The sequence below is a fragment of the Beta vulgaris genome, chromosome 3 (assembly GCF_026745355.1).
Source record: "Beta vulgaris subsp. vulgaris cultivar EL10 chromosome 3, EL10.2, whole genome shotgun sequence".
Taxonomy (NCBI): Eukaryota; Viridiplantae; Streptophyta; class Magnoliopsida; order Caryophyllales; family Amaranthaceae; genus Beta; species Beta vulgaris.
In genome coordinates this window covers 36,083,957-36,097,836 of record NC_079204.1, presented here as the reverse complement: position 1 = coordinate 36,097,836, position 13,880 = coordinate 36,083,957, and the positions used below count along the sequence as shown (strand labels likewise).

Here is a 13,880-nt window from a genome sequence, read left to right as displayed (position 1 = left end):
GTCAATACCACAAATGACAAGAATGAGGTAATTCCTAAATCCATGTCTGATTTCGATAAAGAAGATTTCGAAAAAATGGAAATTAATGCTCTTGATGCTATAAAACTGCTTCATTGTGGTCTTGGACCTCATGAACATAATCGTGTCATGGACCGCAAAACAAATTTGGGATCTCCTTGAAGTCACTCATGAAGGTACGAGTGAAGTTAAGAGATCAAAAATAGATCTTTTGATATGAACTACACTACTACAAAAAAGGTCTAGGAAACCGGTTGAAAATGACCTAGGAAACCGGACTATAACACATCTCCATCTCACAGGTGTCCTAGGTTAAGAGACCGGTCATAATGTCTGGTTTCTTTGTTTATTTAGGAGACCAGTCGACAGGTTAAACCAGTTTCTTAGATAAGTGTATATATAATATGTAAAGAGGTTAGGAGACCATTTAACATTAAAAACCAGTCTCCTTGCCTTACCCTTTGATATCATTTATTGACCACAACCGGTTTCTTAGGTTTATTATATGTTTTTTTTAAGTAAAATGTTACAATATACGTACATTATCCTGTATTTGCGGCTCCTTGTATATGCATTTTTTTTTCTAATAAAACAATATATATATATATATATATATATATATATATATATATATATATATTTTGACAGGTTTGTATAACAATTTATAAATAGCCACAATAATATTATGAAACATAAATTCTTGCTTGCTTTATTCATCATGTCAAAAAATATATTTGCTACATTTAATTTATATACCAAACCAATCTCATTCAAAGCATCAATTTCTTTAATAATGTCGTAGAAAAGTTTCTATAATCTAAATGCTAGCTACTAAAACTAAAATTCTAAAATAATCAAATAATATGTACAATTCAAACTTGATCGTCGTCTTCAATCTCCATCGTCTTATGATTGATTGTTTAAATAATTCACCCACATATCTCTTAGCTCGTCAATTATCTCTTGGGAAAAGTGCTAGGAATCCCTGAAAAGTACTACAAAATAATTTCACATAATTATAATTAGAATTAGTATAAATATGTATTTTATAAGTTTCAAGAGCAAAAAATACAAGACAAAAAAAAATATCTTTCCTACAGGTTCAAGAATGCACCAACAGACACATTGTATCCATATCTTTCCTCATTACAAAAAAAAAAATACAGATTGGATTGCGAGAGCAAGCAAAATCAACATACAGCTAGAGTTCATAGCATATTCTCCTTTAAATTAATAAAAGAGGTTTGATTGATTTTGATTAAAGATTTTCGAGTGCAATTAAGCATTGAACCGATTTGCTTAGCCAAAACAAATTAATTAAGGTTTGTGTACATTTTCTAATTGAGGTTAGTGGGAACAATATAGTAATATCCCTAGTTTAACCATATAAAGTTACAATCTTTCAGCTACATAACACCCAAGATGTAACCTTTTTTCACTTAAAAAGAGTCATATGTAGTATTCTTATTCCTAAATTAGATAGTTTTTTTATACAATTTCATGAGGTATAAACACATCACCTACATTCATATTGATTTGTTATTTGTGCTTTGGATTATTGATTTGAAATGTTTCTTTTTTAATACATTTTGAATGTGCAGGTTTTGAATCTTTTTTAGTTTTTGAAAGGTTGAGGTAATTACCTAAACTTATTATTATTAATCATCTAAATTCTCTAATCCGTCATCTTCTTTTTTGATCTTCTTCAACTTTTTGATTTTTCTCTTTCCTCTAAAAATCTTCCTCTACATCAAAATTATTCTACCTTTGGTCATCAATACTCAAAGAAAGAGCAAATTTGTCCATGGTGGCACAAAAAAAGAATTTTCAACATTTTACAACAATCCAAATCATGCTTTTGTGGAATTCATAATGACCTATAATTTTGAATTTGAATTTGAGTTTGTTTATGTTCATAATCATATCTTGAATTCCATGGTTTGTTTGGCATTAATGGTCGACCGATGACTCTTTGTTTCATGGCTTCTTCATGAACTCGAAAGTTCCTCTCAAAATCGAACATTCAATTTCCAATCTTGCACTATCTTTTTTCACAAATTCATACTTTCTTTATAAATTATTACCATTTCATGGTATAGAAAGGAGAGTCTTACATAAAGAGAGGAGAGGAAAAGCTCTATTAAGGAGGGAAAAAGGGAAAGAGTGGAGGAGAGAGGGAAAAATTCTATAAATCTTTTATCATCGAAATTTTATATCAAATTTTAAAAAATTCCGTTTTGTTTTGGTTTTTTCGAAAATTATATAAATAACTTTCAATCGTTATATAAAATAATTTTTAATTCTGTATTACATTAGAAAATAAAAGAAAAGGAAAAACAAAAAGTAAAGCTTGTGGCTCACACATTTAATGTGGCCCAACAATTTTCATGGTTATTTTTGAAAGATATATATCTTAGAATTTTCACTTATACAATCGCCAGCCAAGTACGAGGTTTGATTTATAGATAGAAGGTAATATATGTACATCCACATTCATTACACTTATATCTAGTAGTATTGGTCACTTGGCAAGACTCAAACCTTGGATGATCCTTGAAGTTTTTGGCTCAAATCTTGCCTAATCAACAAATGCCACATGCAATAGCTGTGAGTTGATGATTGGACAGGGTAACATCGAGAAAAGAGAGAGAGAAATATAAAAAGGACTCGTGTAAAGCGGGCATAGATAAAGAGTGTATGTAACATGTGAAGGAAATTGTTTTCAATTTGCAACCAATTTAAAATATCAAAAGGGAAGTGTTCAACTAAAACTAAACAAATAAATGACGTATGGAACTTTTGATTTAATTAGTTGTTGAATCGTTTGCTACACTCGACACTCCAAAATATCGTAATGATAAGCTTTGAATAAGGTTCATGTATTTAGTTGAGAGTAAATTCTTTAATGTTATAACCGTATGTAGTAAATTAGGTGTATATTATGTAGGTATACAATTTAAATCATGATTAGTGAATAGTTTTTGGCTCGTGGTCAATCAACCAATAAACCTTTTTATATACGATTACATATGTCTTAAGGAACAAATACAACTTTAACAATGGGAAACTCCAATAATAATATCTCCAATTCTCCATAATGATCGAACATAGAAACGATTCTAGTTTATAACAAGAACATGTTATCTTAAGCAAATCATCTTCTTATTATGTATTAATGCTGAAATCTGCTATAATTTTCATTTATTAAAAGATTTTATGCCCAAACTAAGACTAAAAGCCATTACTTCGCACCCTCCAAAATAGTAAATCAAAGTTAGAGATATTATAAGCATTACTACATTAAAGGGCAACGACAACATATGAAAATCGTTGCAATAGGCCCACGAGTCATTGCATTAGCTATTGCAACAAGTTTGAACTGTCGCACTTGGTGGCCTTGCAATAGGATCAGTGCAACGACTTTTGAGACCTATTGCAACGACTTGATGAACCATTGCTCTAGACCAATTTTGTATGCAACATTGTGGGAGTCATTGGTTTCGTGTAGATTATGCGACGGTTAGGCTATTGCAACACCCATTAGCAAAAGCTATTGCAACGCCCATTAGCAAAAGCTATTACAACGCCCATTAGCAAAAGCTATTGCAGTGCCTATTAGCAAAAGCTATTGTAAGCCCTATAGGGTTGTAGCTATGTTGTTCCTTATAAAACTTTAGTATTTTGAATTTATCCCTTACCCGTCTTAATATTTGTTTTTGTCCTATTTTTATTCTGCTATTTTAAAGTTTATAGAGGCCGTAAGTCCTGCAAGAGGCAAGCAAACCATTGGTTAGTTACACCTTTTCAGCGACAGGTAGGAATTAGAGCTTGTTTCAAGTTTTAAAACTAGATTAAGTTTTCTTTCAAAACCATGAGTTTTATATGGAGTAGAGGAGCTCCATCCTCTTCTAGTGGTATTTATTTAAAAGCTAAAAGTGGATAAGACCATCATTCTTATTAGCTAAGAAGGCTTTGAAAACTAATAGATAAGTTAGAAAGTCCTTGAGAGCCTTAAACATTAAGATTGTGAAAATCGTTTGGAGATTGTTTTATCGGGTAACGATGAACTTCCAGTTAAAGAGCCATTTGGGATTGAATCCGAGCTCGGAACCCAACCAAACTTGATATATGACATGCTTGGGATGTCTTAAGGTTAAAATGGTCATTTATCCCCAAGAATTACGTGGCTTAATAAGGTAAATTGCTTACATAGTAAAACCTGGTCAGCTGAAATTACAGCTCAGACCTATCCTCAAAGAAAGCTGCTTATCAGCTACTTAAGTGTCGATCTCTCAAAGAACTTTTTATGCATGAAAGCCAACACCTTAGGCTACCACCTCAAGCAAGAATCACCCAAAAACTCCAAGAAACCGACCTTGCCCAGAAGAGGTTTCCCTCCTCTGGGGGTACCGCCAGAACAGCCTATAAAAGACTGTTCTGGATTTTCGTCTCTTTTCTCTTATTTCTTCTTTGGACACCCACTTTTCTTTACATAGAACTCTCCTAAACATCCATACAAAGTAGTTCAAGCTTTGGTTCCAATCTTTAGACCTTAAACTCATATAGAAAACCTTGCTGAAAGATCACTAAGTTGCTGTAAGTTCAACAGTTTACACCTTGTATTTGAGCTTAGTTTTCATATCTATAAGCTTGTTGAAACTAATCTTTAGCATTTTATACATTCAGGGGGAGCTATAGGAGTAGTTAACCAAGTGGAATTTCGTGGCTTTAAGCATCCTTAGTTAAGGTACACACTTAGTTTGGTTTTACCCTAGAGAAACCATACCTATAGTTTGGTGATTGTTTCTTTCTAGTGTAAAGCATGTCTATGAAATGAATTTACTTATGTTGTATTTATTATGTGTATATTGAGTATATTCATGAGTATAACATGCTAAGGTTCATTAGAGATGTTTCATTTGACCTAAACAACACTTATACAGTATTACGATTATGCTTCTTAATGGAATGTGTTTAGTACATGGACTTGTGGAGTAATTATGATGATTAAGGTGGAGTTGTTATGTTATTGTTGTTGTGGTGGTTGTGGTGAAGTTGTTGTGGAGTTGCTATTGTTGTTGTTGCTCTGTTAAAAACAGGGCTATTACATACTACCACCCTTAAAATAAGTTTCGTCCTCGAAACTTCAAAACTCAAACTCATAGATCAACCTTAAGTGTCCATATATCAAATACTACAGCCTCCAATAGTCCTTATTAAATTTCTATGAAAAAGTTCTCAATATTCTCCATAAATAGATTTAAATATCCTCAAATTACAACTTCATCCATACTCTTATTCCCAAATTTTACAGAAATCTAGACTCTTATTCTTATTCTTAGCTCAAAACTTGAACTCTAATTACCAAGTAACAGACACATTCCCAACGATCTTTTACCCTCGCTAGTAACTAGGCATACGGTCGCAAGGTTGCTCTGATACCATTTGTAACAGCCCGTTTTCCCGAGCTGCTAGGTAACACACTTAAGATTCATAATCACAATCAATGCTTAATAAGCCTGAATTAAACACTTTACTCGAGGGAAACATAACCTAGAAAACGATCCTGGACCTGTGGGTTATTGGCCCACAAAAAAATCCTTAAAATTAACACAATATCTAACTATTCCCAAATATTATACACGAAAATATATCAGAAACTATTCCTTAATTGACTATCTAAAATACAAACTCAATCCATAAGCTACGACGACATCTTTATCTTGCTTCACTTCAGAATCCTGAGCTCACAACACCAAACCTGCAACAATGTTTGACTCTGCCACCCACCAAGTGACAGGCCACAGAAATGACAACACCATCAGCAAAGCTGAGTACACACTGTGTAATAGAAAATACAAGTTTAGGTGTATTTTGAAAACTAACACATAGTTATAGTAACAGATAATCACACTCAACTTAGTTGATATATTTTCACAAAATCAGATCGTTTGGCATGAACGCGAGTGGAGAGGGTACCACGCAGTACCAGCTGTCTCCAAACTAGTGAGGGTCGTCACCCAGCCTTTTATTGTTATGCTTGCAAGACTTACCCGGACATGTCCTATAACGCCAGGAATTCGCCCCTCCTGGAAGGCAACAGCTAGGGACTCTACCCGCCCTAACTCGGGGTGCCTATTCATGCCTCACTTTCATATTTATAAAATAAGATATTTAATGATTCATACTTGAATCCTCAATACTCATAACATAACACCATATTCGACCTTATCTGGTCTTAACTCATATCTGAATCATTTCCTCATTATCATACCAAATCATATTTTGAGAAATATAGTATTTTCGAACGATTTCGATAATTGAACAAAATGATACTTTTATAACAATCCAATAGCAATTCACAACTAACTCACAGAGATGTATCTATAATCATGGCCATTAACAATATATGATATAAAATTCAATATAACCCAGGGAGTTTAAATATATTTTGCTGAACCAAAAGGTTACCTCAACTCTATAACAATTATACGAAACCTCCAAGCATCATAACTTGATTTCCCATATCATCTTGAATTATATACGTCTACATAGCCATTCTCCAACAACCATCTCACGATAACATCAATAATCAATAACCAAACTTAAACTAATTCCCAATTCACAAATTATCAACCTTTAACATTCTAATTTCCTTAATCCTTAATTAATATCTATAACTTCGATGATATTAGCTACATCGACTTGCATCCCAATTCATAATCATAATTCCAAATTATATAACTAAACAAACTAAACATAACTCACAACTGTACCTAAATCAAGCACCTAATTGTGCTACCAACAATTATATTGAGAATATAAAGCTAGCTCGACTCGTAAATAAACCTCAATAAACTGATTTCTATGTTGCACTCAAATCCTTAACCAATATATCAATTCCAACATTATAATCTCCTTCATAATTCCGAATGATACTCCATTCCAAAATCATCCTCCAATAATCACCTCATAACAATAACAATAATCAACAACCAATCTTAACTATTCTAATTATCTTCTTCTAACGCAACCATTATGCTAATAAAACTGAATCCCGCAAATAGAAATTAATGAAGTCATTCCCATAACTCATAACTCGACTTCATACATATCAACTCCAACTACAATAATTATAACAGTTTCCCAATTCTAAGATTAGGACTTCCCTCGCATCATCAACAACGACTATCCAATAAGAACGATACAACAACAACAATAGGCAACAGCTTCACAGCAACTCCACCACAACCACAATGACAGAACAACAATAACCCAACAACACTACTACAACAGAGCAACAACAACAATAGCAACTCCACAACAACTTCACCACAACCACCACAAAAACAATAACATAACAACTCCACCTTAATCATCATAATTACTCCACAAGTCCATGTACTAAACACATTCCATTAAGAATATAATCGTAATACTTAGTGTATAAGTGTTGTTTAGGTCAAATGAAACATCTCTAATGAACCTTAGCATGTTATACTCATGTAATATACTCAATATACACATAATAAAATACACATCATAAGTAAATTCATACATGCTTTACACTAGAAAGAAACAATCACCTAACTATAGGTATGGTAAATCTCTGGGTAAAACCAAACTAAGTGTGTACCTTAACTAAGGATGCTTAAAGCCACGAAATCTTAATCCACTTGGTTAACTACTCCTAATCCCCCTGAATGTATAAAATGCTAAAGATTAGTTTCAACAAGCTTATAGATATGAAAAACTAAGCTTAAATACAAGAGGTGTAAACTGTTGAACTTACAGCAACTTATGTGATCTTTCAGCAAGGTTTTCTATATGAGTTTAAGGTCTAAAGATTGGAACCAAAGCTTGAACTACTTTGTATGGATGTCTAGAAGAGTTCTATGTAAAGAAAGTGGGTGTCCAAGAGGAAGAAATAAGAGAAAAGAGACGAAAATCCAGAACAGGCTTTTATAGTCTGTTCTGGCGGTACCCCCAGGGAGGGAAACCTCTTCTGGGCAAGGTCGGTTTCTTGGAGTTTTTGGGTGATTCTTGCTTGAGGTGGTAGCCTAAGGTGTTGGCTTTCATGCATAAAAAGTTCTTTGAGAGATCGACACTTAAGTAGCTGATAAGCAGCTTTCTTTGAGGATAGGTCTGAGCTGTAATTTCAGCTGACCAGGTTTTACTATGTAAGCAATTTACCTTATTAAGCCACGTAATTCTTGGGGATAAATGACCATTTTAACCTTAAGACATCCCAAGCATGTCATATATCAAGTTTGGTTGGGTTCCGAGCTCGGATTCAATCCCAAATGGCTCTTTAACTGGAAGTTCATCGTTACCGATAAAACAATCTCCAAACGATTTTCACAATCTTAATGTTTAAGGCTCTCAAGGACTTTCTAACTTATCTATTAGTTTTCAAAGCCTTCTTAGCTAATAAGAATGATGGTCTTATCCACTTTTAGCTTTTAAATAAAGGTTCTTAAAAACAGGGCTATTACATATGCAGGGAGATCAGTGCTAGTACACTCAGTGCTAATGAGTATTCATACTTACTGGGCACAAGTCTTTTTAATGCCCAAGAGTGTACTGAAAAAAATTGTCCAAATTTGTAGAGCATTCTTGTGGGAAGGTAAAGTGATCCTGACTAAGAGTCCCCCAGTAGCTTGGGAATGGGTTTGTAGACCTAAAATGTATGGAGCTATAGGACTTATGGATTGCTTTACTTGGAACAATGCAGCCATTGGGAAGTATATATGGCAAGTATCCCAAAAGAAAGATGTTATGTGGATCAAATGGGTGCATAATGTGTACTTAAAATAGACCAATTGGTGCGAGTATGAAGCTCCTACATATGCTAACTGGGTTTGGAAGGCAATCTGTAGAATGAAGGAGCTGTTCAAGACTGCATATCATCAAAATAAATGGCTGAACTTAGTTAAGCCTTATACTGTGAAAGAAGGATATAACTGGCTAAAAGGTCCTCTTTTGAAGGTGGATTGGTATCATTGGGTATGGAATAGTTATAATGTGCCAAAGCACTCATTCATTGCTTGGATGTTGATGCTAGGTAAGTTGAAAACTCGAGAAAGGTTAAAAGCTGCTGAAGTAGTGTCAGAAGATAGATGTGTGTTATGCTATGATGAAGTTGAAACGAGTCAACACCTATTCTTCAATTGTCACTGGAGCAAAATTGTGTGTAAAAAAATCATGCAATGGATGGGAATCAGAATGGGAACACATGAAACAATTTATACTTCATGGAGGAAGTGGGGAATACAATGCAGATCAAGAAATAGACAGAAGTCATACTATGCAGTATTGACTGCAATGGTGTATCACCTATGGATGTACAGGAACCATGCATTTTGGTGCGATGCTGTGAGAAGTCCTGAAAACATTATGCAAGAAATTAAGTCTGAGATTAGGCATAGACTACAGGGATGTGTAACAATGAAGTGGACTAGGGAAGATAGAAACTGGCTATCTAATATAGTCATAGATGAAAATGTATAAACTATAGGGGTGTTATTAGCTTATCAGTGTACTGTACTGAGTAAGCTTGGATGAATGTTTTTGTTGGTGCTTATTGGGTTATTGGTAATAAAACTTACATTTTACCAAAAAAAAAAAAAAAAAACTATCGAATCAAGTATATGCATGGGTCAATCTCTTCTGATTGTTACCCAAATTTAAATGTCTCTTTAAGTGATAAGAATATCTTATCCTCCTGCAAATTAAAACTGATAATTACAAAATATTTGATGGTTTTATTCCAATAGCATTGATCTATAAACTCCATTCCAAACGTATGATGTCTGCTTTTAATACTAAAAATATACAACATAGTAAGAAAGGAGAAACATTCCTTCTTTAAATCGACCTTTCTATATCAAACACAACAATTCACAAGCCAATACAATGGATGATGTTAGTCTTCCCGAGGATTGGTTTCTCGAAGGAGCTGCTGAACCTGAAGAACAATCCTTAGCTCTTCCAAAACCTAATACCCACTTACAACAAGTTATACAATACTCTGATGGTGATGTAAAACTTAGATTTAAAAGGAGCTCTAACTCTAGATATTCAAACCATTTCTCTGTAGAAAGCCTAGAACGGGTCTCTAACGTTCCTTCTATGAACAACATGAATTATAAACAACAAATTAGTTGTCCTAGAAACAATAGCACGAAAGGCCAAGATATTCTACCTCATATATGCCTTCACCATCCATCCAAAATGTAGATTATGGTACCCAAGTACCCTACCTAGTCTACGTTGAACGACAGTCTCCTCCAGACTCACCCTTAGCCTCAAGTTTAACAGAAAATATTGCTAATGAGCTAAACATCAAAAAGGATTTTGAGATTAATAAAAAAATAGTACATGAATACTTTTATGCCCCACATAACCTCTCGAAGAAAACGTGGGTTTCAAGCACTTTTTAGATATTCGAGAAAAGATCCAAGAAAACTATTACAACTTTATAATAGAACATAGTTCCCCTATTTTATTCTTTGACTGGTTTGAACTCCATACATCTGATCATAACATTGAATACCCTTTTAATTCCATAGAACCTGTCAATACCAACAGAAGAACACCCGGTTGGGAGACTCCAAATGGCACTATTCAAGCTGGCCATCCCCCTTTTACGATAAATTACCTTCTACATAGGTGAGAACAAGGTAGAGGCTTCTCCTCTAAAGAAACCTCAGGATGAAACCACCACAAACTTCAAAAATATTGTCCTATAAAATAATTTTACAAACATTAGCCTTAACACTTTAGGAAAGTAACTTTCTAGAATTGAGAAATAAAACCCCAAAACAGAGACCAGCTTACTTTCTACTTATGGAAAAATATCCTCCGAAATAACATTTTCAAACCATTTTAGATTTCGTAGAAAGCTCAAAAAGAAGTTATGAATTTCAAAAATTGAATTTCTTTTTTTTTTGACGGGAGAAATCATGAAACTTACTCATTCATCAGAGCAACATCGTGCAATACATGGGGTTGACATCAAGAGCTCATATGTCCCCTAGATGTTTAATGAAAGTTGACGTCAGGAAAGCTTATGATTCTGTACAGTGGGACTATTTAGAAAAGTTGTTGCATGAGTTGGGCTTCCCTGGGCAGTTTATTGGGTGGATTATGGAGTGTGTGAGAACTGTCTCCTATTCTATCCTTATAAATGGGGTTCCTTCTAAACCTTTTAGTGCAAAGAAGGGATTAAGGTAAGGGGATCCTCTCTCCCCTTTCCTTTTTGCTTTGAGTATAGAGTATCTTAGCAGATGTTTGGATGATTTGCAAAAGGATCCTAACTTTAATTATCATCCTAAATGTGAGAAACTTAAGATTACACATCTTATGTTTGCAGACGATCTATTAATGTTTTGTAGGGCTGATGTAAGCTCAATTGATTTGATGTTCAAAGCTTTTTCGAAGTTCTCTGAAGCTTATGGGTTAGCTGCAAGTATTGAGAAAAGCAATCTCTATGTGAGTGGAGTGAGTATAGAGGTAACTCAAGAGCTAGCTGCAATAGTTCACATCTAATTAGGGAGTTGCCATTCAAATACTTAGGGGTTCCATTATCCTCTAAGAAGTTGACATATGCTGAAAGTAAACCCCTGGTGGAGAAGATTACCCAGAGAGCCCAGACCTGGATGGCTCAAGTTTTGTCTTATGCAGGGAGGGTGCAACTAGTGAAGTCTGTGCTGAGTAGTATGCAAAACTACTAGGCTCACATATTCCCCTTGTCTAAGAAAATTATTAGAGCGGTTGAGAGTGTGTGCAAGAGGTTTTTGTGGACAGCGAAAACTGGAGAGTCACAAAAAGCTCCTGTGGCTTGGAGTACTCTACAAATGCCAAAGAGTGTAGGGGGTGGAATATAATTAATATGGAGACATGGAACAAAGCAGCTATGCTCAAGCTGTTGTAGACAATTGCTTTTAAAAGAGACAAGCTGTGGGTCAAGTGGGTCCATGCTTACTATATTAAGAGGGCCTCCTATGACACAGTAAGAATTAGTACTCAATGCTCCTGGATGCTGAGGAAAATCGTTGGTACTAGGGAATGGCTGCAGAATATAGGGGGATGGCAAGCTGTGTGTAATGGTAACAAGTTTTCAATAAGGAAAACTTATAAGATCCTTTTGGGGTAGTTTGATAGGGTGCATTGGAGAAGAGTAATTTGTAACAATGATGCTGCTCCAAAGAGTAAGTTTATCTTATGGCTTGGGTTACATAATAGGCTGGCTACCACAGATAGGTTAATCTTGTGGGGGGTAAATTGCAATACTACCTGTAGTTTATGTAGGAGAGCTGATGAGTTTGTGCAGCACCTATTCTTTCTATGTGATTATGCTAATAAAGTGTGGTAGGGAGTGTGTAATACTCTGAGATTTACAAATGTGAGCAGCAGTTTCCACAACATATTGGAAGCAGCAAAAAGGAAAGCAAGGCAGAAGCATGGGAAGCTATTTGTTATGGCTGTTACTGAATGCTTTTATGCAATATGGAGGCAACGTAACAGTCAAATTTTCACTCATAATCTTCATCCAGTATCTAATCTAATCAGAGATGTGTTATTTAGAATTGTTGTTAGATGCTCTGATGAAGATAGACATAGTATGATTATGTAAACTTGTTTGATATAGGGTGGTATGTAGCTTTGCTAGCTAGTGTGATTAGCTTTTGTAATCACCTTTCTTTTGGTAATATAATCCTTCATTTGCCAAAAAAAAAACACATCGTGCAATACAAGGGGAAAAGCCTCATGTGGTAGCTCTTCCCGCCAAACTCGCTTCTTAGCGTAGGAGGAGCACATTTTTGCTAGAGAATGGGCCACACAGTTTCCATGTATTTCTACATGTGAAAATTTAATAAAGGTACATTGATTAGCAATTAACAAAATGCCCCTCAATACAACTCCAAACGCAAATTTCTCATATTTACGTTGCTTCAACTGATGAAATAGCTTGAAGCAGTCAGTCTATAAGATTACCTTGCTCAATCCAGCGTCTAATGCAATTCTAATCCCATGTCTGGCTGACATAGCTTCAGCAATATCCACTTCAAAACTACATGGGCATTTCTTGCACGTAGCCGCCATTACATCACCATGATGGTCACGCATCACTGCACCCAGTCCCACTGATTCATCAGCAAAAATTATTGCATCTACATTAATTTTGTTGATGCCATCTTCCAGAGGTTTCCATTTCTGCACACAAGGAGGTATAGCACATGGGCGAGGCTCCATTTCATTTGCTTTTTTTGAATTCCCCTAGCAACCCTATTGCTTTGTGAATCACCTCCATAAGCCCTTTCTTTTTTCCTTCAAAAGTCCACTGGTTTCTTTTAATCCATAAGCCCCAAATAATGCTCCAGATTAAATGCCACCAATCATGGTCTATATAATGCAACGCCAACTCGCAACACCAATCCTTAAAAGTTCTGCACTGCACCTCTCTTACTTGCAACCTGAGGGGGGGACATGTACCAAATTTTCTCTGAATCTGCGCACCTAGTTAATAAGTGCATAACTGTTTCCTCCTCACCGCAAATCGGGAAAAACTCCTCCACTAAGACTCCTCTATGCTTGAGATTCACTCTCATTAGCAGCCCATTATGGATGGCTTTCCACCTGAAATTTTTTATTTTTTGTGGAGCTTGTGCCTTCCAAAGCTTCTCCTACACACTCTTGAATGCATCAGAACTGGCTGAACCATGACCAACATTTTTCTCCTCCAGCCCAGCATAATAGGCGTTTTTAACACTGAAATTACCATCTTTATTGAGCTGCCAAGTCCACTCATCGTCACCCCCCAAAAAATAAATAGGGATTTTCATAATATTCAAGACTTC

The 13,880-nt window shown here is 35.1% G+C and overlaps 1 protein-coding gene across 1 annotated transcript; it reads left to right on the top strand.

Moving 5' to 3' along the window:
* Nucleotides 1-8,898: 8,898 nt before the first annotated feature.
* On the top strand, nt 8,899-9,528 carry LOC125495623 (uncharacterized). Its single transcript, XM_048640397.1, has one exon. The coding sequence runs from the start codon at nt 8,899-8,901 to the stop codon at nt 9,526-9,528; it is 630 nt and encodes a 209-aa protein (XP_048496354.1).
* The last annotated feature ends 4,352 nt before the right edge of the window (nt 9,529-13,880 follow it).

Bases quoted from the DNA above. Each gene is read 5' to 3' on its own strand.
- LOC125495623 (XM_048640397.1), top strand. From the start codon at position 8,899: ATGAAGGAGCTGTTCAAGACTGCATATCATCAAAATAAATGGCTGAAC.